The sequence below is a fragment of the Sebastes fasciatus genome, chromosome 4 (genome assembly GCF_043250625.1).
Source record: "Sebastes fasciatus isolate fSebFas1 chromosome 4, fSebFas1.pri, whole genome shotgun sequence".
In the NCBI taxonomy this organism is placed as follows: Eukaryota; Metazoa; Chordata; class Actinopteri; order Perciformes; family Sebastidae; genus Sebastes; species Sebastes fasciatus.
Window position 1 is genome coordinate 37,649,952 of NC_133798.1, and position 23,346 is coordinate 37,673,297.

The 23,346-nt window shown below is 42.3% G+C and overlaps 1 protein-coding gene across 3 annotated transcripts in view; it reads right to left on the reverse strand.

Annotated features, from left to right (window-relative positions):
* kcnq1.2 (potassium voltage-gated channel, KQT-like subfamily, member 1.2) overlaps positions 1-23,169 on the reverse strand; it is a 219,175-nt gene extending 196,006 nt beyond the window's left edge. For 2 of the 3 annotated variants that reach the window (XM_074634214.1, XM_074634212.1), the window contains exons 1-3: positions 22,923-23,169; positions 13,230-13,908; positions 2,239-2,329 (exon numbers count right to left, since the gene is read on the reverse strand). In XM_074634214.1, coding sequence (XP_074490315.1) covers positions 2,239-2,329; positions 13,230-13,729 — 591 coding nt within the window. In that variant the 5' untranslated portion in view covers positions 13,730-13,908; positions 22,923-23,169. Of the gene's footprint in view, positions 1-2,238; positions 2,330-13,229; positions 13,909-17,924; positions 18,117-22,922 lie in introns of those variants that run through there. The other variant, XM_074634213.1, reaches the window with a different exon arrangement.
* Between the last annotated feature and the right edge of the window lie 177 nt (positions 23,170-23,346).

Consider the following 23,346-nt stretch of genomic DNA (forward strand, 5'->3'; position numbering starts at 1 on the left):
GAGTACGCAGTAGCTACATGTGTATTTATATTCACAGTGTGCTGGCAAGAGACAGATGATGCAAGCTCTTTGTAGAGTTTCCAAACAGCAGCCATCATTTTCTCTACCTGTTGTAAGCCCTGGATTTATTGCATCACTTAGCAGCCTTAATAGCCTAATAAGTCACAAAAAAAAGTCAATTTACCAGCAAGTATCAGCGAGTACAGTCTGTGTGGAGCCTCTGCATAACTATAGTGTCCTCACAATAGGTTAAACAGTGGCTCCTGACCATTCCCATGCTAATAATGTATAAGATGTACACGTTACTGTAAAGGGCTTCGGATGAATGCAACACAAGCTGGCAGCTGTTGTGTGATGTTATTTGCAATAACTGAAAGTGATTAGTCTTGTTGAGCTTTGTAATATCTTTGTGCTGAGGTGTAAGATGGCGGGTAGAATCTCTCCCAGACAAGATCTTCTGTCTCCATCATGTGGACAGAGGAGGAAACTACAGGGCAGCTATAAGAGCTTCAGGCTATCTGTCTTCTGTTCTCTCTCTCTTAAAAGAAAATCTATATTCATTTCATTAATAAGAATAAAAAAAACTTGTTGCACAAGAAAGCTGAAGACTTAATGTCAAGAAAGCATCACTAAATCCATTCTGTCATTATAGTAGTGATAAAACATTCATCAACAGATGCCATTGTGTGGGATGCAATGATTACTTTAGTTATCCATTTAATCTATTTAATAATAATAGCGTTGGTGGTGGTAAAGGTAGGATTCATGTACATTTTTAATTTAATTATCATTATTATTTTATCATTGTTATCACCATATTTATTTATTATTTTTCCTTATTTATTTTTTAATTATTACACACACCAATATCAAATCAACACACGACAACTAAAAAGATCCTTGTTCTCTCATTCCCTGATGGTTTTCTGTATGTATTTCTAATTTAGTATGTAATTTCTGTTTGTTAACTGGCCTGTATTCATTGTCTTCCTCTTGTTGTTCGGTTAGTGTTTTGGCTTTTGTCTTGCAATATAAAAAAATAATAATAACAATCTATTTAATAATTGCTTATTTGAGAAAATGGGAAAATTAAGAGGTACTCAGAGCCCAAAGTGACATCTTAAAAATGCTTTGTCCCCCTCGCCCAACAGTCCAAAATGAAATAAAACAGGGAAATGAAACAGAAAAAAAGGAAGCAAATCCTCACACATCTGAGAAGCTGAAACCAGTGAACGTGTTTTGATTTTTTGCTTGATAACTAACGCTCAAAATTAAAATTTCCTCCGATCAACTAATTGGTTAATCAATTAATTTCATCATGGATGTGTTTTTAAAGGGGACATATCAGCTCATTTTCAGGTTTATGCTTGTATTTTGGGTTTCTACTTGTTTAAATGCTTTAATGTTCAAAAAACACATTATTTTCCTCATACTGTGTCTGAATATACCTGTATTCACCCTCTGTCTGAAACGCTCCGTTTTAGTGCATTTCAACGGAATGGCAACGGAATTGCGTTGCTAGGAAACAGCTTGGGTCCATGTTTACTTCCTGTCAGCTGATGTTATTAACATACACTGCAACAGGAAGTAAACTGGGACACATTTAGTATGTTTACGTTTATAACAAATGGTCTAAATATTGTAGATTTGTGACATCACAAATGGACAGAAATCCATCCTTTGATACTTTCACAGTATTCATATATCACTTAAACCTGCTTCAGAATATAAAAGACATGAAAATCTCACTTTTTACAATATGGGACCTTTAAAGGCCTTACGGTGTGTAATGGTCCAATCACGGATTATTAGTCTTTATTAAAACAAATGACCATGCACAAACAACAATAATAATTATCATTAGGATTTATGCCAGATTTAGCTATTAACCAATTTCCATCTGCAGTCACTGGGCAGGTACACAAAAAAAACAGACACTAAAAACATTCATTTACATGCAACACCATTACATAGTCTCTATCATACTAACATTTATACAGACAACTCTATAAGCACATAAGTACAAACTGTACTTAATTGACACCTGTCTGAACCTCCTATTAATTTAGTTGCTCATTATTTCCGTAGACCTATGGTTAATAAAAAGCAGATGCAAGATTAAATGTACAATCCACGAGAGTGAATGATGAAAGATGCTTCTGGATTTGTGTACTTGTATGAAAGTTGTGAAAGATTTATTTTATATATTTGGTATATCGGCACAATGAGAGTACTCACCATCCATAAGAGGGTTCCGGTGGCCATCTCTGCATATTGCTCTATAGTGGACAGGACACTGAAGATTAGACACACCAGGACCATGATGAAGCTGTAGGGAGAGAAAACAGTCAGTTATCACCAGATATCACTCACTGCTCCAGAAATAACACCAGAAGTACCGCCATACAGTTGTATGCCTACACCAACCAGTCAAGTTGCGGTTTACATTCATGTCTGTCCGAAATGTCATTACTTCATCACTTTATTCTATTAAACATTTGTGTGAAATTGTGATAATTACCATATGAATTCTTGAGTTATGGCTAAAAACATGTCTTGTGAGGTCAGAGTGACCTTTGACCTTTGACCACCAATCATAATATCTAGAATATTTGCAACAAAATAAAAGAAACAAGCTGTTTACTAGCCACAGAAATGTCAAGGTGCTCAGCTTTTCTTTTTGTCGTCAATCTGCATGTATTAACAGCTGTCGGGATGTTTCCACGCCTCCAAGCAACAGTGAAACATCCCGACGAGACCGTCAATCTGTCGGTGTATATACGTAATCTATAAATATAGCAGCACACCTAAATGAAGGTAGAGGAAGCAGAGGTGGATAGAGGGATTAAAGTGAGAGTGAAGGCAGAGAGGAAAGGCGAGGGAGAGGAGGGTTGGGCTGCAACTAACTTTTCATTATCATTTCATCTGCAGATTATTTCTTGATTTATCTTTTTTTAATAACATGTCAGGAAAAAACGTGGAAAATGCCCCTTATATCCTCCCAGAGCCCAGGGTGATACATTAAATTAGCTTTTTTCATCTGATCAACTGTCCAGTTTTCTATCATAGATGTAAAGAAAAGGAGCAAACCCCTTAAATTACTCGTTTAGGAACTTTTAACTAAGTTAGGTCTTTTAAAGATACAGTGCGTAGGATTTGGCAGCATCTAGTGGTCTGGTTGCAGATTGCAACCTACTGAGTACCCCTCCGCTCACTCCTCCCTTTCCAAGACTACGATAACGTGAGCCGCCGAGTGCAAAACCGTGGTTACAACACTACTTTAGGAGCAACGGAAGTCAGACGGCGGCTGGCGGTAGCACGGTTTTGCACTCTGCGGCTCACGTTACCTCAGTTTCACAACCGTGTCGAAGAACTACGGTGGCCTTCAGGTAACGCAACAACGAGAAAGGCTCTCTCTAGAGCCAGAGTTTGGTTTGTCCGTTCTGGACTCCGTGAAGAGGACCCGCTCCCTATGTAGATATGAAGGGCTCATTCTAAGCTAACGAAAACACGATTCTGTTGTTTGTCTGTTGTTTCAGGTGGTTATATACACTAATGAAAACATAGTTATGAATATTATATTCCATCTGCTAATAGATAAATGCCACACACTGTTACTTTAATGAGTAACAATAACTTTTTCCAACTTAGTTCAGATCCACTGCGCTGTTCATTTAATCATTCATTCTAAACTTTTAAAGAGGCTCATCATGAGGAGCTTTATCTTGGTCTCTCTTGACCTACAGGATTAAGAGCCGAGTTTGTTGTATGCATTTTCACCATCTCATTAATAATCCTTAAAACACATCTTTTAAGAGCTTTTACATGACATACTACAGTACAGTATGTGAGTGTTTGCATGCACCATCATGTTCAAGCTCATTTTTAAAAAACACAGCGATGCATGCATTATGATGCTGTCTAGTACAAGCTGGATTACATGCCATATGTTGGAAGGGGTTATGTAAGTGTCTGTTGTTTATCATGAAGCATGTAACATACAAAATAATGCGGAAACGTATATATGACCACGCAAAAGAAAGACTTGCAAATGTTGCATTCACTGAGGCCACCGTCCAGTAGATGTGATTTTTAAAGTGAGTATGCCCAAAAGAGAAACATATTACTTAACCAGACATCCATGTGAGTCACACCTGTATACACTGGACACCCATATGACCCAGTTTGTTTAAAGAAAGAGGTCAAATGTGTGCTTAACTTAAAAGATCAAGCTCATTTCTGGTCTCTCGGGTGGTAGAATGAGCATAAGACAAAGAGGGGTGAAGGAGGGCAAGACTCCTAAAGGAGGATTCCCCCTTACACTCAGACTACTGTATGACACATTGGCCAGATGGGACAGTGAGGATTACCGCTCACCACCAAACACATACAAACACATGTCTCTTCCCCCTTCACTTGGATTCTATTTAAAACTCAAATGCAAGCAAAATGCATTGGATCATAATGTTCTGAGCTGAGGTGAAATCATCCTCTCTGATTTAGCAGAGTGTCGTGAACAAAGAGACTCGACCCAGGGTGGCAACGAGGATGCTATTTTGGTTTGGTCTTGTCTTTGCTCCACAAAAAGAGGACAGTATTTTCCAGTGATGTACAGTGAGATTTCATGGCTGGACGCTCCTTTGGTGTAGGGTCCTCGACATATGGGACTAAGAGATTTGAGATTTGCATGACGACTAGACTTAAAGCCAATCCATCCCTCTGTAGGGCGTACATTTCCACTAAAAGCAAATGATTCAACATCCAGGACGTGTAAAGTCAAATAGGAACGGAATGAGTCACGCAAATGAGGAATGAGCCAGTTGTATTAAAGCAAAGTCATAAACAGAAGGCAGTAAAAGAAGCCTTATTGCTCAATTTAAAGTTTAGATTTCATGAAATAAAGGTTAAGTATGAAATCAAGAGATAAAGGACAGTTCTGGTTACAAAAATACCAGTATCGGGTATCGGGTCCGATACTGTGCTCATGTACTTGTACTCGTAAAACGGCTCCGATACAACGGCACTAATACCACTTTATGGCAGCGTGACATTAACCTCTCGTCACCATCTTTCAGGTCCTATCACACGCGCTCACGCTCCACCTCCCCGACGGTGTGGGCGAGATGGGCCAGTGGGGCGCCCGACCCCGCGCCGACCCTCACTTTCATTGCGCCACGGGGTTTTGCTTGCACCCTCTGACTCGCGCGTGCGTTAGACTCCTTGTCCGTGTTTCAAGACGGGTCGGATGGGTTGCAGACATCGCCACAGACCCCATGCGCCTTTTACGTGGGACGAGCCTGGGGCACAACGCGGCTGGGGCGCACTGAGGACAGTCCGCTCTGGTCGACAGTTGCACCGGGAGCCCGTCCCTCCCCAGCGGGGAGAGAGGGCGCAGGGAGAACTTTGGCCACGACCCCGGGAAGCACCTTCGCCCCGAGCCTTTCCAAGCCGACCTAGAGCCGGTTGCGGCACACCGCCTCGTATGCGAGACTCACCAGCCTGCCGTGTGTCGCTCACACCCTCCAGCTGGCTGTTAACGAGGGTCTTTTGGCACAGAGAAGTACTCGTATCGGTACTCGGTATCGGCGAGTACCCAAATGTAAGTACTTGTACTCGTTCTAAAAAAAAGTGGTATCGGTGCATCCCTATATAATATAGATACTCTTAGCAGATAAGATGTGTGTAGAGCACACATACAGGTCAAGTCACAAAAGGAGAATCTCATTTGAAAACCTTTACAGCTGTCACATGCATTTTTCTATAACAATAATAATAATAATAATAACGCCCGATATACACTAATCTGATCTGATGTGAGCAGCGACTCGCTGATGGGAAGAACAATTTGTGTTCTACGTTGCTGCCAGGCAGCGGCATTATCAGCCAGGGCAGGTGAAGACGAGGGCAGATAAAATCAACTCTTCCTATTTATTGAAATGAGATCATCTTCTTAGGATGAGCATAAATACGATGTCAGAGTCATGTAGGTCACTGACAAGGTCATGTAATCTGTGTGTTTTCCTCCAGCACACGGGACTATGGCATTTGTCCTGTTTTGGAAGGACAACGGTGCGCATAATGCAATATCCATGAGACTCCACATGCTGTACCAGCAGAGGGATGAATGTTGTTATTCATGAGCTTTTTAGAGCTAAAAAAAAAAAATAATAATAATAATAGGGTTGCTTTGATTCAATTTCAGTGACATTTCTCAGATGTATCACACCTCTGCTGTCCTATGCTGTCCACATTTTCACTCACTCTCCATGAATATTAAAAACACTACAGGAAACTAGATCAAATGTATTACAGGAAACCATGAAAAGAAAGTTGTACAGTAGATTGTATTGTAGACTGTAGTAATCACTGATTGGATATGATTATCTTGTTTTTCCTACGTACAGTGAGTAGTATTTTAGGTTTAGAGTTTACTAATAACAAACCGGCCTGAAACATTATGCGCCGTTCTAATAAAGTTATGAGGTTGGAGCATATACATGCAAATTAAATCTTGCATTATTAAAGTTGGCATGGCTTCAAGCTTACCATCAATTTCTCTTGACACATAAAAAGTTCAAGTGCAATGTTTGAAGGCTGTGTGCATTTAGTCTGGTGGATTTAGACGGAGCATTCCCCTAATGTCATATCCTAAAGCTTTCAGCATTGACACCGCGGGGAGGTGTTTGCTGCGGACAGGACTGGGTCACTCACAACCATTAGCTAACCTTATTTAGCCAGGCCAAAACCCCTGGGATCTGATTAAAACAAAACAGCTGGGGCTTTAGCGAGTATTATTGACTGCAGATCCGTCCAACTTCACTAAAACAAGTACGGCGTAGAGACACACCAAACCCTCCACTCAATCAGCTGTGAAACTGAGGCAATATAAGCTTAGGGAACATCAACTCAATACAGACAGCAGGGACAATGCAATCTCAAAAGTGTGGGTGACAAGAATGGGAAATGTTCTCACTACCAGATTAGTGCATCTACATTAATATATGTATGCAAACACACACAGTTAGCCAACCAACAATAGCACTACCATGCTAATTCTTTTTAGCTTTTGGGCCAATACAGATGGTGCCATGTGCCAAAGGTTGGGTGAGCATTCCCTCTGTATACAAATCCAATCCAAATGTTAAATGATGTCTTAATTTTAACCTTAATCTCATTCAACTCAGCAGTGGATATCAGGTTGTGCAATTATAATCTGCTGAACTGTCTGACAGGTAACACCGTTCTCTATCCCTACCTTAAACTACAGTACTTCAGACCCACTTCTAAACATTCTCAATAGGTTTGATACCTTTATCCATGCAGAGAGTAGATAGCCAGCTCATTCAAGCACCGTATCCACATAGCAACCTGTCAATCACAAGGTAGCCCCGCCCTAAAGCATCCCCTGCTTTATGGTCTATCTGACTCTGAATGGGACCATAATTTACTAAATGAATATCATGCTGTATTGAAGAAGACTTGAAACTAGTGATTGAGACCATAAACTCATTTTTACAATGTTTACTGAGGTAATAAATGAAGTGAGAAGTAGGCTCATTATCTCATAGACTTCTATACAATCAGACTTCTTTTAGCAACCAGAGGAGTCGCCCCCTGCTGGCTGGTAGAAAGAATGCATGTTTAAGGCACTTCAGCATTGGCTTCACTTTTCAGACCCGGAGGTTACCCACTAGAGCTGGCAGACGTAACTCTTATAATGTTTACATATTTGTTTTGGGGATAAACATCTCTGTATTCTGAGACTGCTCCTTGGACATGAAAAAATAGCATGTGGCTTAAACAAGCACAAACTTCAAGCCAACAGCATGCATATTGCCCTGATGGTCATCACTGCATGGTCAGAGACAGAGCAGCCCTCCACAACCCTCTTTACTGACCCCCCCGCCTCCCCATCCCATCCATGGAAGAGCTTAGGATGGATTACACCACATCAGCAACCAGTCACAAACATGGATATTCCATCCTGGCTTAGCTATCATCTTGTCCACCAAATACTAATGAAAAGAGAAATAGTTAGGAGGGGTATCACACAATGGAAGCAGCTTCATTCATAACCAGTAAATTCCCCAACTGTGTGACAGATTCAGCAACACAGCGGGTTAATACCTTCAGCTTCTCAGTTAAATTCAGTTGTACAGTTGCACACCAAGATACCGTTACAATAAGCCAAACAACGTAATACGTTTAAATATCTGTACCAACAGCTAAACAGCACTAAGGAAGGCCAAGTAGGTTAGAAGTAATGCTAAGGTTGCATGATCTACTGGCTTGAGGGTCGGGTGGATCAAGTTTAAACATTACATGCTGATGGGTTATTGGAAATGGTTAAAGAAGAGTACAATCATATATTCTATTTTAGAGTAAATAACATCTGGACATGTTCGACTTGTTAGAGCTTTAAACATACAGCATGTAACATTTAGGGCGATCTATTGGCAGAAATGGAATATAATATGAATAAGTATGTTTTTTTTAGTGTATAATCATTTGAGAAAACTGTTTATATCTACATACGGAGCGGCTCCTCTTCGTGGGAACCGGCCGCCATGTTTCTACATTAGTCCAGAACGGACAAACCAAACACTGGCTCTAGATAGGGCCATTCATGTTTTCACATTTTCGCGTCAGCCACCGTAGTTTCAGCAGGTTGCAATCTGCAACCTCACCGCTAGATGGCGCCAAATACTATACCCTGCACCTTTAAGCTTTATGTATATATTAAATGCTTAAGTTGTTAAGATGTGTTGGCAAAGGCATACAAATGAATATTCACCGGTTGAAAACAAGTCCATGCTTTACATGTTTTTGTTTATTAGCAAAAAATAATATTCACGATTTATACTTTTTAACAGGTTGACAACCGATGAGTATGTGCAGGTTTGGGTGGCATTAAAGCTAATGTGAACAACTATTCCTTTAACTCGAGGTTTGAATTCAACATCTAGAGCCTAAATTGTATACTGTGCTGCTGCTGTTTATCTTATAATACAATTCTATAGAATACAATTCTACTTTGAATGCAATGGATCCGGTCAGCACACTGATAGAAATCAATCATATATTTTTTTTGTTTGATGGATGTGACCTCTACAGTTCACTTCATTCAGTCAGTAATCTCTTGTAAGCAGATATCCAACAAGAGGTTTCCTTTCTGCCCTTTCCACGTAGATGGAGGGGATTCACTTTAGCCATTTCAATAATCTGTCCAGATATAAAAACAAACAGAACCAAGTATTCCAGACAACATCTGGCCAGCTGCATTTTCACGAGGATAAGCAGGTGCAATTCTTCCTCCACTGCAAACTGGTCGTGGTATAATGATGTTACAGTAGAAATTATCTTTATGAGATAATTGTCTGCAACCACTGCAAATGAAAACATTATGCATCTACTGTTTTAGCTAAAAACACTTACACTTTTACTTCTGCATCGTAACACGCTGTGATAAACTAAGACTGTAATCTGCTCACAGTGTGAGTGAGAAGTGCATTTAGGAATCATGAGGACATACGTGTTCGTTCCCTTTGGTTATGTAAAAGACTCAGAGGGAGTGGCCCAAACATGAGGGGGATCATCGCCCCAGGTTGAATGGGTGCTGCTGATTCTGCATGCCGTTGCATAAGACTCTTTTCAGACACTCTTATCATACAGTATGCTGTCCCGAGTCCAAGGGATTTCACTCTGAATAACTCTGTCGTCATTAGCGTGGCATGTGCGTTTATGTATGTGTTTCTGTCTGTTGGACAAACGTGACATTTCATTTATCTATCTAACTATCTAACTGTAAAGCGAGGAATGTCTGTCTGTCTGTCCTTCCCTCTGTGTTTCATTCACATATCTCTACAGCCGCTCATCTGATCTACTTGGCAGGGGTATTTCTGTGGGCACAAGGGAGTGCAGTGTTGAATGTGGTGCTATAAGTAAGCTCTATAAGTGCTGTAAGCAAAATTCAAAACAACATTTTCTCCCCTGGATTTTGTGGGTCCAGACGAATCGATCTATAGAAGCCACACCCTTTTGCGTGTAGAATGATTTTTTTGCCATTTCAAATTTTGTCCAAACTTGATTTTGTTGCTACTACTCATACAAATTTTGAGCAATTGTCACCAAATTTGGTACAGAACATCTCTGAACCAAGCCAGAAGAGGTTACGTTTTTGGACTGTTGATGTTCCATACAGTTTTGCTACAGCTGGCGCTCAAAGTTAATCCCGTTGCGGACGGGCACTGTACTAGTTATATATTAATTCTGTTTGTATTAATAATTCATTGTTGTCCAACATCAAGAGGAGAGACGACGACGAGACAACTGAAATTACTTAATTTCCATTAAATCATCATCATAGCTTATGCTATAAATTCTTCATTAAATAATAATGGTGATTTTTGTAAAATAGGAAAAATAAAACAATAAAAGGCTAAATATTTGACCTCTACCAAACAACTGAAGTTCTCTCACTGTGCCAAAGTTAATTTCATTTGTTTGGGATGCAAATTAGTTTTTCAAATGAGTATTGCACAAAAACAAATCCATCAGCTGTTCCAGAAAAGGCTCACTTAAAGGATGTATGTACATTAATACACACACACTCAATGCACACGTGTATATTGTGCATTCATTTGTGTCAAACGTCTCCCCGTAGCTCTGTTACGCCACCTGTTGATTGGACAGATGTTCTGAAACAGCCAGATGGAGTGTTGATTGAGTGTATTTTCAGATATATAAGCACGATAAAGGCGGTGATGAATTGAGCAGCTGCCTGTGTGTGTTGTTTGTCGGCGTGTGTGTAACCCTAATGTAGAGCATGCCTATTAGAGCTATCATGAACGCTGCATATGGCCCTTCTCCTCTGCCAATCTCTAAAGAGGCCAGGAGAATAGATGGCCACCAGCGATAGCCATCGACAAGTAAGAGTTACTTAAAGGAGTGTCAGCGGGGATCAGTCAGAGAGGTTTAATATTAAATGAAGCACCGGTTCATGTTCCTCTGTGAGGGAGGGGGGACATTAGAGCCCCAATTACTGCTGGGACGGATTATCAGCAATGCAGGGCACACAAAACCCCACGTACACACAAAACCCCACAGACACACAGCAGGACAACGGAGCATCTCCACGGTGTTTCCACTCATCTCTGACTGACAAAGGTAATATCATAATGAGACGGACTACTTCTCTTCAACACAATTTCACATAGACAGAGCTGAAAAGTGGAAGATGTACCTGCCATTTTTAATAACTACACATTAGGCCTATGTTTAAATGATTAGGTCATTTGAAGGCACCGTGGAGGAGGAGGATACAAGTGTTTGGATAACACCCGCAATGGATCACAGTCAAACGTGTGCTCATGCAAAATGTAAACATACTACTCAGGTGTAGAGGCTACTGTGTTATTTACATGCCAGAATGGTCATTTGACCTAATGCGTCCTTTGGCCCTCAGTAAACACTTTGTTTAACTGCACTATGCTGTGGTTTACATGTCCTGGGCTCCGGTCTACTGAGACACAACATATACGTACATATGGCGGGTACCTTTCAGACAATTAATGACCCAGTTCAAGATGCATGTGTAACTATAGCAACAGCAACTAATCCTCAAAGTGAGTTGGTAACAGACAGATCAGGATACTGTATTAGCATGCTTTTACTGTACAAAAACGACACATAACTATGAGGAAAATGGATTAGAAAGATACAGTCTGCTGTGGCTGGAGGGGAGTAAAATAATAATAATATTACAGAACTTTACTGTCGTTACACACAAATGAAAAACAATCTGTTTATTTGACTCAATGTGTGATTCAGCACGAGTTCAGTAGATGCCTTTCAATTGAACTTCTATTATTATCATTCATATTTTCATCTAATCTGGTCTAAATCCATGGGCTCAGGGCTTACTATGACGTCTGGGACTAAATTGTTTGATACTTCAGAGATCACAGAAGATCCTTTAGTCACATGTTAGGGGGGGTATTCTTAGCCATGAGCAAAAAGGTAAGCTAACAGAGCACTTGTCACCACACAGGGAACTGTTTCCCCCTCATTAATTACAATTATATATAACAATCATTATATTATCCATGGCAAACACTCACTTCTTGAATTTAGAAAATTATTCTGATAAAATGAATATGATAATGTGCGAAACATATTTGAATGAAAGACATTCATAATTTAAAAATAATAACTTTTGCTTGTCAATATATTAATTAGATATTACACACTCGCTGGCCATTGATACCTATGTGGGATACAATTTATTTAAAGTTTTACCATGAATTTTTTTATATTATTTCCACACTACTTATTTAATTTATTTACAAAACATCTTCGATTTATTTTCCAGAATATTTGAATGAAATATGGGGTCAAAATTAGATCGTTTCTACAGTACAGTTTATTCTGTATGTGTGACATTAAAACATATTCCACAATCCAAATTCTGCAGCATGGGCTTTTACGGTCTATAACACGCCAACTTTATCACAGTCCGAGCATTGTAATGCCAGGTAAGGAGCGGAGAGAGTTCCTACATGTAAGTGGCACTTAACAAAACGATTAAAGTCAGCAGTGTTTTTAACTGTATAGGTCAGTGTGCTCTCCTGACAGCTCGGGTTAGCAGCATCAAGGAGGAAGCTCCATGTATCATGCATGAGGTAGTGAACTGTAAGGAAGAGCAAAATAGACCCAGCTCATAAGTGCCAGAAGGTGTGGTTGACCAGATCACACTGACCTGCTTCTTAAAACAACCGCAGACAGCCGGCAGGCCACAGAAAACCTCTCCTTTTGTCACTGGAGAACCAGAACCTGATACTGGAGGGAGCAGCACTAGATGTAATTAACGAGAGGGGGGCTGGAGCTAATGAAGAGACGCCACACAGACCTGTGGCCGAAGTCAAACCTCACTGTTTACTGAACAGCTTTTAGCGCAGCTATTACACGTTGAGTAATAAAGCCTTATGATTGTTGAGATGGTTTAGTTTCCAGATGCTGGCCAGATACATCTCTTTTAAGTGATAAACACTTTGCATTGTGTGCAGGGAGATTGTTTTCCGTGAGTGTTCTTAATAATGTTTATTCACTATAATACAGCCTAACACATGCTTGTCAACCTCTATGGATCTGTACTCATTCAGCACTGCTGCCAAACTTGACCTGCAGTCTGTGCTGAAATCAGAATACACAGAAACCAGACAGGTACTCACACGAGGAAGTGGTAGAGGAAGCATTTCACTCCAGCAGGTCTCTCTAGGAAGTTGTAAATATCGCCCTGCATGCTAGTCTTCATGTAAGGGCTATGGAAATCCTTTTGATGATGACGCATCCAGCTCGAACGAGGGAGAGGCAGAGGCGGAAGGACAGAGGTGATGGGCTGGTCGTGTGTGGTCTGCAGCCCCGGGTCCATTGTGTCCGCTGGCGCACAGCAGGGGATGCCTGATCCATTCTTCACCCCTGCGGGGTCCAGTTCCATTGAAACAGGATAGTAATGGCTTTGGTCAGGTGCAGGAGCCCGCAGGGAAGAACCAGTAGTGGTAGAGCCGATGGAGGTCATGGGGTCATCCGTGTCCTGGTCCAGGCTGTGGCTGAGGCTCGTGCTGGCATATCCATTGGGTCTGCAACTTATGAAGGAGCTCCCCATCCTGCTGCCATAGTGGCGTTGCACGTGGCACGTCGAGTGAAAGGAGTGTGCACGTCTATCCCCCATAGTCCAGCTCACAGATATAGGGCCGAGGAGGACTTCAAAGTCCTGGGAGAGTCCTGGAGGTCGCGACCAAGCTTCAGGCAGAAGGGCAGAGTCCAGCAGGATGAGACACCTAGCTAGGCATGGCTAGCTACCCGCTGCAGACAGGAGCTCTCTCTGCTGCACTGCATGTGTGTCCATACCTGCAGGAGAAGAAGTGACATGAGTCATGGAGATAGGATGACTGAAAGTAAGCCTTGCCCCTCAGGGACTCGTTAACTTAGCATCCGTCATGAGAAATACAAGACATGGACACTAAGTTTCTAATCACCAACAACAACAACAACAACAAGTGATAATGTTTTACCTGGGTCAAACTGCATTTCTTTTTTACAATACAACACACTGTATTTCAAAATTATTCTCAATGTTTTTAATATTCTTGGGAGTAGCAAATATGTGAAAGTTGTCAAAAAGGATCTTGATCTTTATGCATACTTTATGCTTCCATAACATGTCTCCTTTCAGACTAGTGGAAAAAAAACATCCAAAATACACATTCAGGTATTTATTTTTCTACACTTTGTCTATTTGTGTCTGTAGATTTCTCCTAAATTCACCAAAAGTTAGCATTAGATAATGCCTCATTTACATATTTAAACATAAAATTTCAGAAAACTTGTAATAAAAAAAATAATTGTCTTAATTTAAGTAATGAACTGGGGAAGTTTCATGGTTTTTCAGTATTATTAGTTAAAACATTATCCTAATCACCTGTAGTGTCTTGCAAAATTTAAAATCTGTATATCTTTAAAAGGCTGTTTTCTCAAAAATATTTTTTTCTCATACTCTTGAGTCAGAAATCTCCACTTCAGTAACACTTACATCCACCAAAATCTCCAGTTTCATCTATATTCTGAAGGTTTTTACAGAGAGGTTAGTTCATATACCATTCATAACCTGATTTATAGAACATTTTATTCTTATAAACATAGCGAAAATAGATTTTTTTTAATGGCTTTTGACAGAATTTTTGTGATTTATGTAGTGATGAAAAGAGATATCCAAAACTCCCTCTGTAAAAAAAACTCTGACTTTAATATGTCAACAAACGAAACAAGAATTTTGAGCCTGGCTTCATCCAACATTCAGATTTCTGATCTGGAAATTTACGCAAATTAGTGCAAAAAAATAAAACTTTGAAGCTACTATATAAACATGTGCTACAGTAACAGAAGGCATTTAAGCATAGAAGAAAAATATTCTTATATTCTCCAAAACATCATGAGATTAGAATCTGGTAAATACATGTGGATCCTTTCCGGATGTTAGCTTTGAACTGTCATCATACGTGGATCAGAGACGACCCGTTGTGCTTACAGGGCACTGATGCCGATTAGAGCTTTTCATTGTGTAACAGTCCTATTTCTTGCTCTGAGATATAAATGTATAGCGCCATGATGGCTTTTTTATATATATTTATCTTCTTTCACCTACTGGTATGTACACCGATCAACCATAACATCAAGACCACTGACAGGTGAAGTGAATAACATGGATTATTTTGTTAATATGGCACCTGGCAGTGGGGGGGATATATTAGACAGCAAGTGAACATTTTGAACTTTGAACTTTGTGTTGGAAACAGAAAAAATGGGCCAGCGTAAAGATGTGAGCGACTTTGACAAGAGCCAAATAGTGCTGGCTAGACGACCGGGTCAGAGCATCTCCAGACTGCAGCTCTTGTGGGATGTTCCCGGTCTGCAGTGGTCAGGACCTACCAAAAGGTCCAAGGAGGGAAAACCGGTCAGACCCGAGGCTCATTGATGCACGTGGGGAGTGAAGGCTGGCCCGTGTTGTCCGATCCAATAGAAGAGCTACTGGAGCTCAAACTGCTGAAAAAGTTAATGCTGGTTCTGATATAAAGTTGTCAGAACACCGCAGACCGGTCAGGGTGATGCTGTCCTAATGTTATGGCTGATCGGTGTACATAATAGCTAAATGTTTACTCAGCTTTGTTCTCCTTGTTTTTAGCTGTATTTCTATTTCTGTACAAAGAGAGCAACAAAAACCAGACTCAGATTCAGAAACAACAACAAAGCTGATCCTGATTAAAAAAAGAGAATGAAAAGAGAAGGGGATGGCCATCTGTGAGTAAGAAATCACAGGGACATTTCAAATGGTTATACTATTACACCGTGACTTACGACCTGGGAAAACAATACAAGAGTAGCAGGCACATAATATCCCCAGGAACAGAATCATGACGTGAGTTAATGTGGCGGCGACAGGTCAGCACAGCACAAGTCCATTTAGGATGTACTACTGTAAAAACCTGCGTCATCCTTGATGGGTGTCAAGACCTGTCGAGTTTCCCATCTGGGAAGGTAAAAACAAAAGCACAACAAGCACTCTGCTGACATTTAGAGGACATAATCCAGTGTGACCAGACTACAACAAAAATTTTAAGCCACTACTACGGCTCCAATGTGACCTTCACTAACAGTTACACAGAGCATGTCACATCCACAGAGGCTTAAACAACGTGCAAGAGGAGGGAAATTAGACTGATTAAAGCCGTGGATGGTTGCAGCAGAATCATTGTTTTGCAGCTCGTGTCTCTGTTGTCTTCGTTACACTCGCAGTCAGATCAAGGTCAAGCACATTATTTACGGATGCACGATAAATAGTTCAAGTGGATAGTCACTAAAACCACTGAATGTTGATATTATGTCAAAACCTCCACTACTTGGCTTTGAACATAAGCGTAAATTTACGAAAAAAAAGTCATAGTATTATGAGAATAAAGTCATAATATTATAAAGTAATAATTTTACGTGTTATTTTCTTTTTTTCTCATGAAGTTATGATTTTATTCTCGTAATATGACTTTTTTCGTCATTAAGTTATGACTTTATTCTTGTAATATTACAACTTTTTTTCTCGTTAAGTTATTATTTTATTCTGGAAATCTCAGATGTTATTTCCCTCAATGTGGCCCTAATACTCCGTAGTACATTTGCACTTTGGCCCTACCTGCATTAGACTTATATACTTAGACTATAAACTGTGTTACCTTCATCACAATGATCAAATGTTTTGCGACTCCAGACAGATTTGTTTTTTTGTTTTTGCCTAAAATGTCTCTTTTGATAGTAAAGGTCGCTGACCCCTGGTCTAGCCCTTCTCCAAATCAGTAACACATCCTAATTACTGTGTGTAATACGTCTGCAAATGGACCTGAAACTAAGTCTGGACAGCGCGTCAACTTGACAAAAACACTTTCCATGAAGTCAAAGTGAATTCTACTCCTTGCTGACCTATGTGCACTTAATTAGAGTATCAAAAGGTAAGTGGGGGCGGCTCAATATCTTCTCTTGAAAGACACCTAACCAGGTGGGGTGATAGATGGCCGGATGTTGCTGCCTAAAAGGATCGGAAAAAGAAGTCTGATGTGACAAGAGAGGAAGGCTAATTGGAGGCAGCCACCCAGCCGTCCATATCTGTCATCTCAACTATGGATGAGCTGATGACAGGAGGCCACATGCTGCTGTCTCACCTGTTAGATAGAGTTCTTACACAGTCCGGAGACACACAATGAGCTGTCAGACATGCACAGGCTGCTGGGGGACTCTACAGTTACACAGTATTGTGTGACTTTCCATTAAACTGACACGGGGACACAAATAAAATGACAGCATGTGGATTAAAATACAAGAACATTTAACTTCCGCTCCCTAAAAAAAACTCAATCTGCTTAACTAACCTCCTGAAAGCAGTCAAATGAAGGGCAGGTTGTGGTCTGTTTAATGATGCTGCATAACGAAGAACATGTTTTAAGATAAGATAAGATGGACCTTTATTAATCTCTGGAGGGAAATTCAGGTGTCAAAGCAGCATCATCAGCAAACAGATTGAAACACAGGAGAGGTAAAGGTATACAAAAACTATAAAAACAATAAGAGATATAAAAGATACAGAGTGAATGGGTGAACAACGTGTGTACAGTCAATAAATAAATGTAGTATGTGCAATAAATAAATGTAATATGTACATATGTGCAGTCTATAATTAATATTAATATTAATATTATTAACATATAATAATATTAAGTCAATATTTGCATAAATTAATGTTACTGTTTGTAGCTGAGCCCTTTAAAAATGTGGATAAACAAGCAAAACATCTTTTTTAAACTAGCTAAAGTGTCAAATCTTACCTTTGACTGCAGAAATACTTCTCAAGTTGTTGTTGGTGGTAAATAATATGAAATCTCAGAAGAAGCCACAAGTTACAAAGCCACAAAATGTAGTCTTAAAACAACTAAATTAAAGTTTGAACTTGTCTTATAGCGTTCAAAATCACCTAGTAGCATCGAGACCCCAGTGAGAGCTCCAGTCTCTGATCATCATCATCAGCTGCTGCTGCTGCTGCCTGCAGGACTCCACACTACAGGTCCCTTTGAAGCATGATGCGTTCAAGGGTTAGAAGAATAATTGTAATCGCAACATGACTGAACAACAAAGTGGTACCCTGTCAATCTCCTACTACTACCAAGTAGCCAATATCCTAAAGTAGTAAAACAAATGTAAAAAAAAAAAAAAAATTGCAGCAATAATGTAATTTATATTTTTATAATAATAATAATTTATAATATAATAATATAATTATGATGCTAAAATTAGTAAAACATGAATCATTAGGTCCAATTGTTTGTCTTCAAATAAAACACCAACAAAATAATACAATTTTAATCAAATACTGAGTGTAGTTGCACACAGTACCTCTCCGGGAACCATCACCTTAACGTGGTGGAGAGGTTTGTGTGTCCCTATGACCCTGAGGGCTGTGTTGTCTGGAGCCTCGTGCTCCTGGTAGGGTCTCCCATGGCAAATTGGTCTTAGGTGAGGGGCCGGACTAAGAATGGTTCACAAAAAACCCAATGACGACACGAGGCAGAGGAGGAGTTACCCGGCCCGGAGGAAGCCCGGGGCCCACGTCTGGAGCCAGGCCCAGACGGAGGGCCCGTCAACGAGCGTCTGGTGGCCGGGCTTGCCATGGAGCCCGGCCGGGGATACCCCGAAAAAGGAACGTGGCACCCCCCTCCTCTCCATCCTGTGGGCTCACCACCTGCGGGAAGAACCGCTTGGGTCGGGTGCGCTGCCACACGGGTGGCAGTGAAGGCCAGGGACCTCGACGGACTGGACCCGGGCGGCAGAGGCTGGCTCTGGGGACGTGGAACGTCACCTCTCTGTGGGGGAAGGAGCCGGAGCTTGTGCGGGAGGTGGAGCGCTACCAGTTGGATCTGGTAGGGCTTACCTCTACGCACAGCCTCGGTTCTGGAACCGTACTCTTGGATAGGGGTTGGACTCTATTCTTCTCTGGAGTTGCCCATGGTGTGAGGCGCCGGGCGGGTGTGGGGATACTCACAAATCCCCGGCTGAGTGCCGCTACGTTGGAGTTTACCCCGGTGGACGAGAGGGTCGCCTCCCTACGCCTTCGGGTTATGGGGGGGAAAACTCTGACTGTTGTTTGTGCGTATGCACCAAACAGCAGTTCGGAGTATTCGGCCTTCTTGGAGACCCTGAATGGAGTCCTGTATGGGGCTCCAGTAGGGGACTCCATAGTTCTCCTGGGAGACTTCAACGCGCACGTGGGCAACGATGGAGACACCTGGAGTGGCGTGATTGGGAGGAACGGCCTCCCTGATCTAAACCCGAGTGGTCGTTTGTTGTTGGACTTCTGTGCTAGTCATGGATTGTCCATAACGAACACCATGTTCGAACATAAGGATGCTCATAAGTGTACGTGGTACCAGAGCACCCTAGGCCGAAGGTCGATGATTGATTTTGTAATCGTATCATCTGATCTGAGGCCGCATGTTTTGGACACTCGGGTGAAGAGAGGGGCGGAGCTGTCAACTGATCACCATCTGGTGGTGAGTTGGGTCGGAGGGTGGGGGAAGACTCTGGACAGACCTGGTAAGCCCAAACGCGTAGTGAGGGTGAACTGGGAACGTCTGGAGGAGGCCCCTGTCCGAGAGATCTTCAACTCACACCTCCGGCGGAGCTTTTCTGGCATCCCTGTGGAGGTTGGGGGCATTGAACCCGAGTGGACGATGTTCAAAGCTTCCATTGCTGAAGCTGCGGCGGTGAGCTGTGGTTTTAAGGTCTTAGGTGCCTCAAGGGGCGGCAACCCTCGAACACCGTGGTGGACACCGGTGGTCAGGGAAGCCGTCCGACTGAAGAAGGAGGCCTTCCGGGATATGTTATCTCGGAGGTCTCCGGAGGCAGTTGCAGGGTACCGACGGGCCCGAAGAGCAGCAGCCACTGCCGTGACGGAGGCAAAGCAGCGGGTGTGGGAGGAGTTCGGAGCAGCCATGGAGAAGGACTTTCGGTCGGCACCAAAGTGCTTCTGGAAAACCATCCGGCACCTTAGGAGGGGGAAACGGGGAACCATCCAAGCTGTGTACAGTAAGGATGGGACACTGTTGACCTCAACTGAGGAGGTAATCGGGCGGTGGAAGGAGCACTTTGAGGAACTTCTGAATCCGACCAATACGCCCTCTATGGTAGAGGCAGAGCTGGAAGCTGATGGGGGACCATCATCAATTACCCTGGTGGAAGTCACTGAGGTAGTCAAACAACTCCACAGTGGCAAAGCCCCGGGGGTTGATGAGATCCGCCCAGAAATGCTGAAGGCTCTGGGTGGGGAGGGGCTGTCTTGGATGACACGTCTCTTCAACACCGCGTGGAAGTCGGTGACAGTGCCTAAGGAGTGGCAGACCGGGGTGGTGGTTCCCCTTTTCAAAAAGGGGGACCAGAGAGTGTGTGCCAATTACAGGGGTATCACACTGCTCAGCCTCCCTGGTAAAGTCTACTCCAAGGTGCTGGAAAGGAGGGTTCGGCCGATAGTCGAACCTCAGATCGAAGAGGAACAATGCGGATTCCGTCCTGGCCGTGGAACAACGGACCAGCTTTTCACTCTCGCAAGGATCCTGGAGGGGGCCTGGGAGTATGCCCATCCAGTCTACATGTGTTTTGTGGACTTGGAGAAGGCATATGACCGGGTCCCCCGGGAGATACTGTGGGGGGTGCTGCGGGAGTATGGGGTGAGGGGGGCACTTCTCAGGGCCATCCAATCCCTGTACGCCCAAAGCGAGAGCTGTGTTCGGATCCTCGGCAATAAGTCGGACTCGTTTCCGGTGGGGGTTGGCCTCCGCCAGGGCTGCGCTTTGTCACCAATCCTGTTCGTGATATTCATGGACAGGATATCGAGGCGTAGTCGGGTGGAGGAGGGTTTGCAGATCGGTGTGCTGAGGATCTCATCGCTGCTTTTTGCAGATGATGTGGTCCTGTTGGCATCATCGGTCTGCGACCTCCAGCACTCACTGGATCGGTTCGCAGCCGAGTGTGACGCAGTCGGGATGAGAATCAGCACCTCTAAATCTGAGGCCATGGTTCTCAGCAGGAAACCGGTGGTTTGCCTACTCCGGGTAGGGAATGAGTCCTTACCCCAAGTGAAGGAGTTTAAGTATCTCGGGGTCTTGTTCGCGAGTGAGGGGACGATGGAACGTGAGATTGGTCGGAGAATCGGAGCAGCAGGGGCGGTATTGCATTCGCTTTACCGCACCGTTGTGACGAAAAGAGAGCTGAGCCGGAAGGCAAAGCTCTCGATCTACCGTTCAATCTTCGTTCCTACTCTCACCTATGGTCATGAGGGTTGGGTCATGACCGAAAGAACGAGGTCGCGGGTGCAAGCGGCCGAAATGGGTTTCCTCAGGAGGGTGGCTGGCGTCTCCCTTAGAGATAGGGTAAGAAGCTCAGTCATCCGTGAGGGACTCGGAGTAGAGTCCTTGCTCCTTTGCGTCGAAAGGAGCCAGTTGAGGTGGTTCGGGCATCTAGCACGGATGCCTCCTGGGCGCCTCCCTTGGGAGGTGTTCCAGGCACGACCAGCTGGGAGGAGACCACGGGGAAGACCCAGGACTAGATGGAGAGATTATATCTCTACTCTGGCCTGGGAACGCCTCGGGATCCCCCAGTCAGAGCTGGTTAATGTGGCCCGGGAAAGGGAAGTTTGGGGTCCCCTGCTGGAGCTGTTGCCCCCGCGACCCGATCCCGGATAAGCGGTTGAAGATGGATGGATGGTTGCACACAGTAAAACATTAGTAGCACAGGTTGATCTATTTGATTAATTGCAATTACTTATAGGTATTTGAATTTGCAATAATAAGGTCCAATATCAAGCAAGGTGGGTCCTGCATTATTATGTGACCTTGTGTCCCTGTTTTGTAGAGGGACCCTGTGTCAAAATCTAGTCTTATGAGCGTTATCATTTTGTTTTATATTGAGCCCCCTCGTGCATAATCCTAAATAAAGTTGGTCTAGTGTTTAATCAGATTAACATGCAACAGGAGCCTGGAAGTGGCAACTAAATTTATGCCTCCAGGCCCCCTAACAAGTTAATCCGGCCGTGCACTTCAGTAAGTGAAGATTAAACCGGGTCTGTGTAAACTAATGTAACAGCATGAAATAAACATGTTGTTTTCCACTTGAGGAGCAACAAAACGTGCAGTTGTCTTAAAAGTACTAAGGGAGTGAGGGGGGTAAACAACATCAATTAGTTACATGCACATCTGAAACTAGCTATTTTTGTGCACAAAAAATAGGTTCTTTGCAAACTTACCTCAAATGCATGCTCTTCACTTTTTATGCTAGGTCCAGTTAATATAGAATTAATGAAGAATTTAAGAATTCTGTCTTATGAATAAAGAATTTGGATAAAATTAGTAAAACATGAATCATTAGGTCCAATTTTTTGTCTTCAAATAAAACACCAAAAATAATTATACTATTATAATCAAATACTGAGTGTTAGTTGCACACAGTTTGATCAATTTGATTAATTCCAATTACTTATAGGTATTTGAATTTGCAATAAGGTCCAATATCAAGCAAGGTCAGTCCTGCATTCCTTGTGTCCCTGTCTTGTAGAATGACCCTGTGTCAAAATGTAGTCTCATGACTAGTTGATCTGGCCATGCACTTCACTAAGTGAAAATTAAACTGTGCCCATCATGAAATAAACATGTTGTTTTCCACTTGAGGAGCAGAAGTGTACTAAGGGAGGGGTAAACAACACCAATTAGTTACATGCACATCAGAAACTAGATAGTTTTGTACACAAAAAAACAAGACAAAGTTCTTTGCAAACTTACCTCACATGCATGCTCCTCTCTTCGGTTAATGCCATTTTAACTCTGAATATTTACACAGGTTGTCCAACATCCCTGCACACTTCCTCAAATGTAAGTGAACTCTGTGTGATCATCATCTCTCTGTTGACTTTACACGTGTCAAGAGTGTTTAAACGTGGTTCAAACTGAAACAACACCTTGCTGATGACTCACTTTTACGTTAGTGTGAGTGTGTGTTCAAGGATTAAAGCCTCAGGGCCATTTTTAGGACTTGCTAAATCGTGAATGTGATTTTTACGGGAGCCTGTGAACGCACCACATGATTCTATCAGCAGCAGCTGGAGGGAGTGCACGTGCACGGTCGCGCGCTTAGAGATAATAAATACACACACACACACAGTTATAATTATATATGACCTTCGAATTAACTAAAAACATTTTTTTC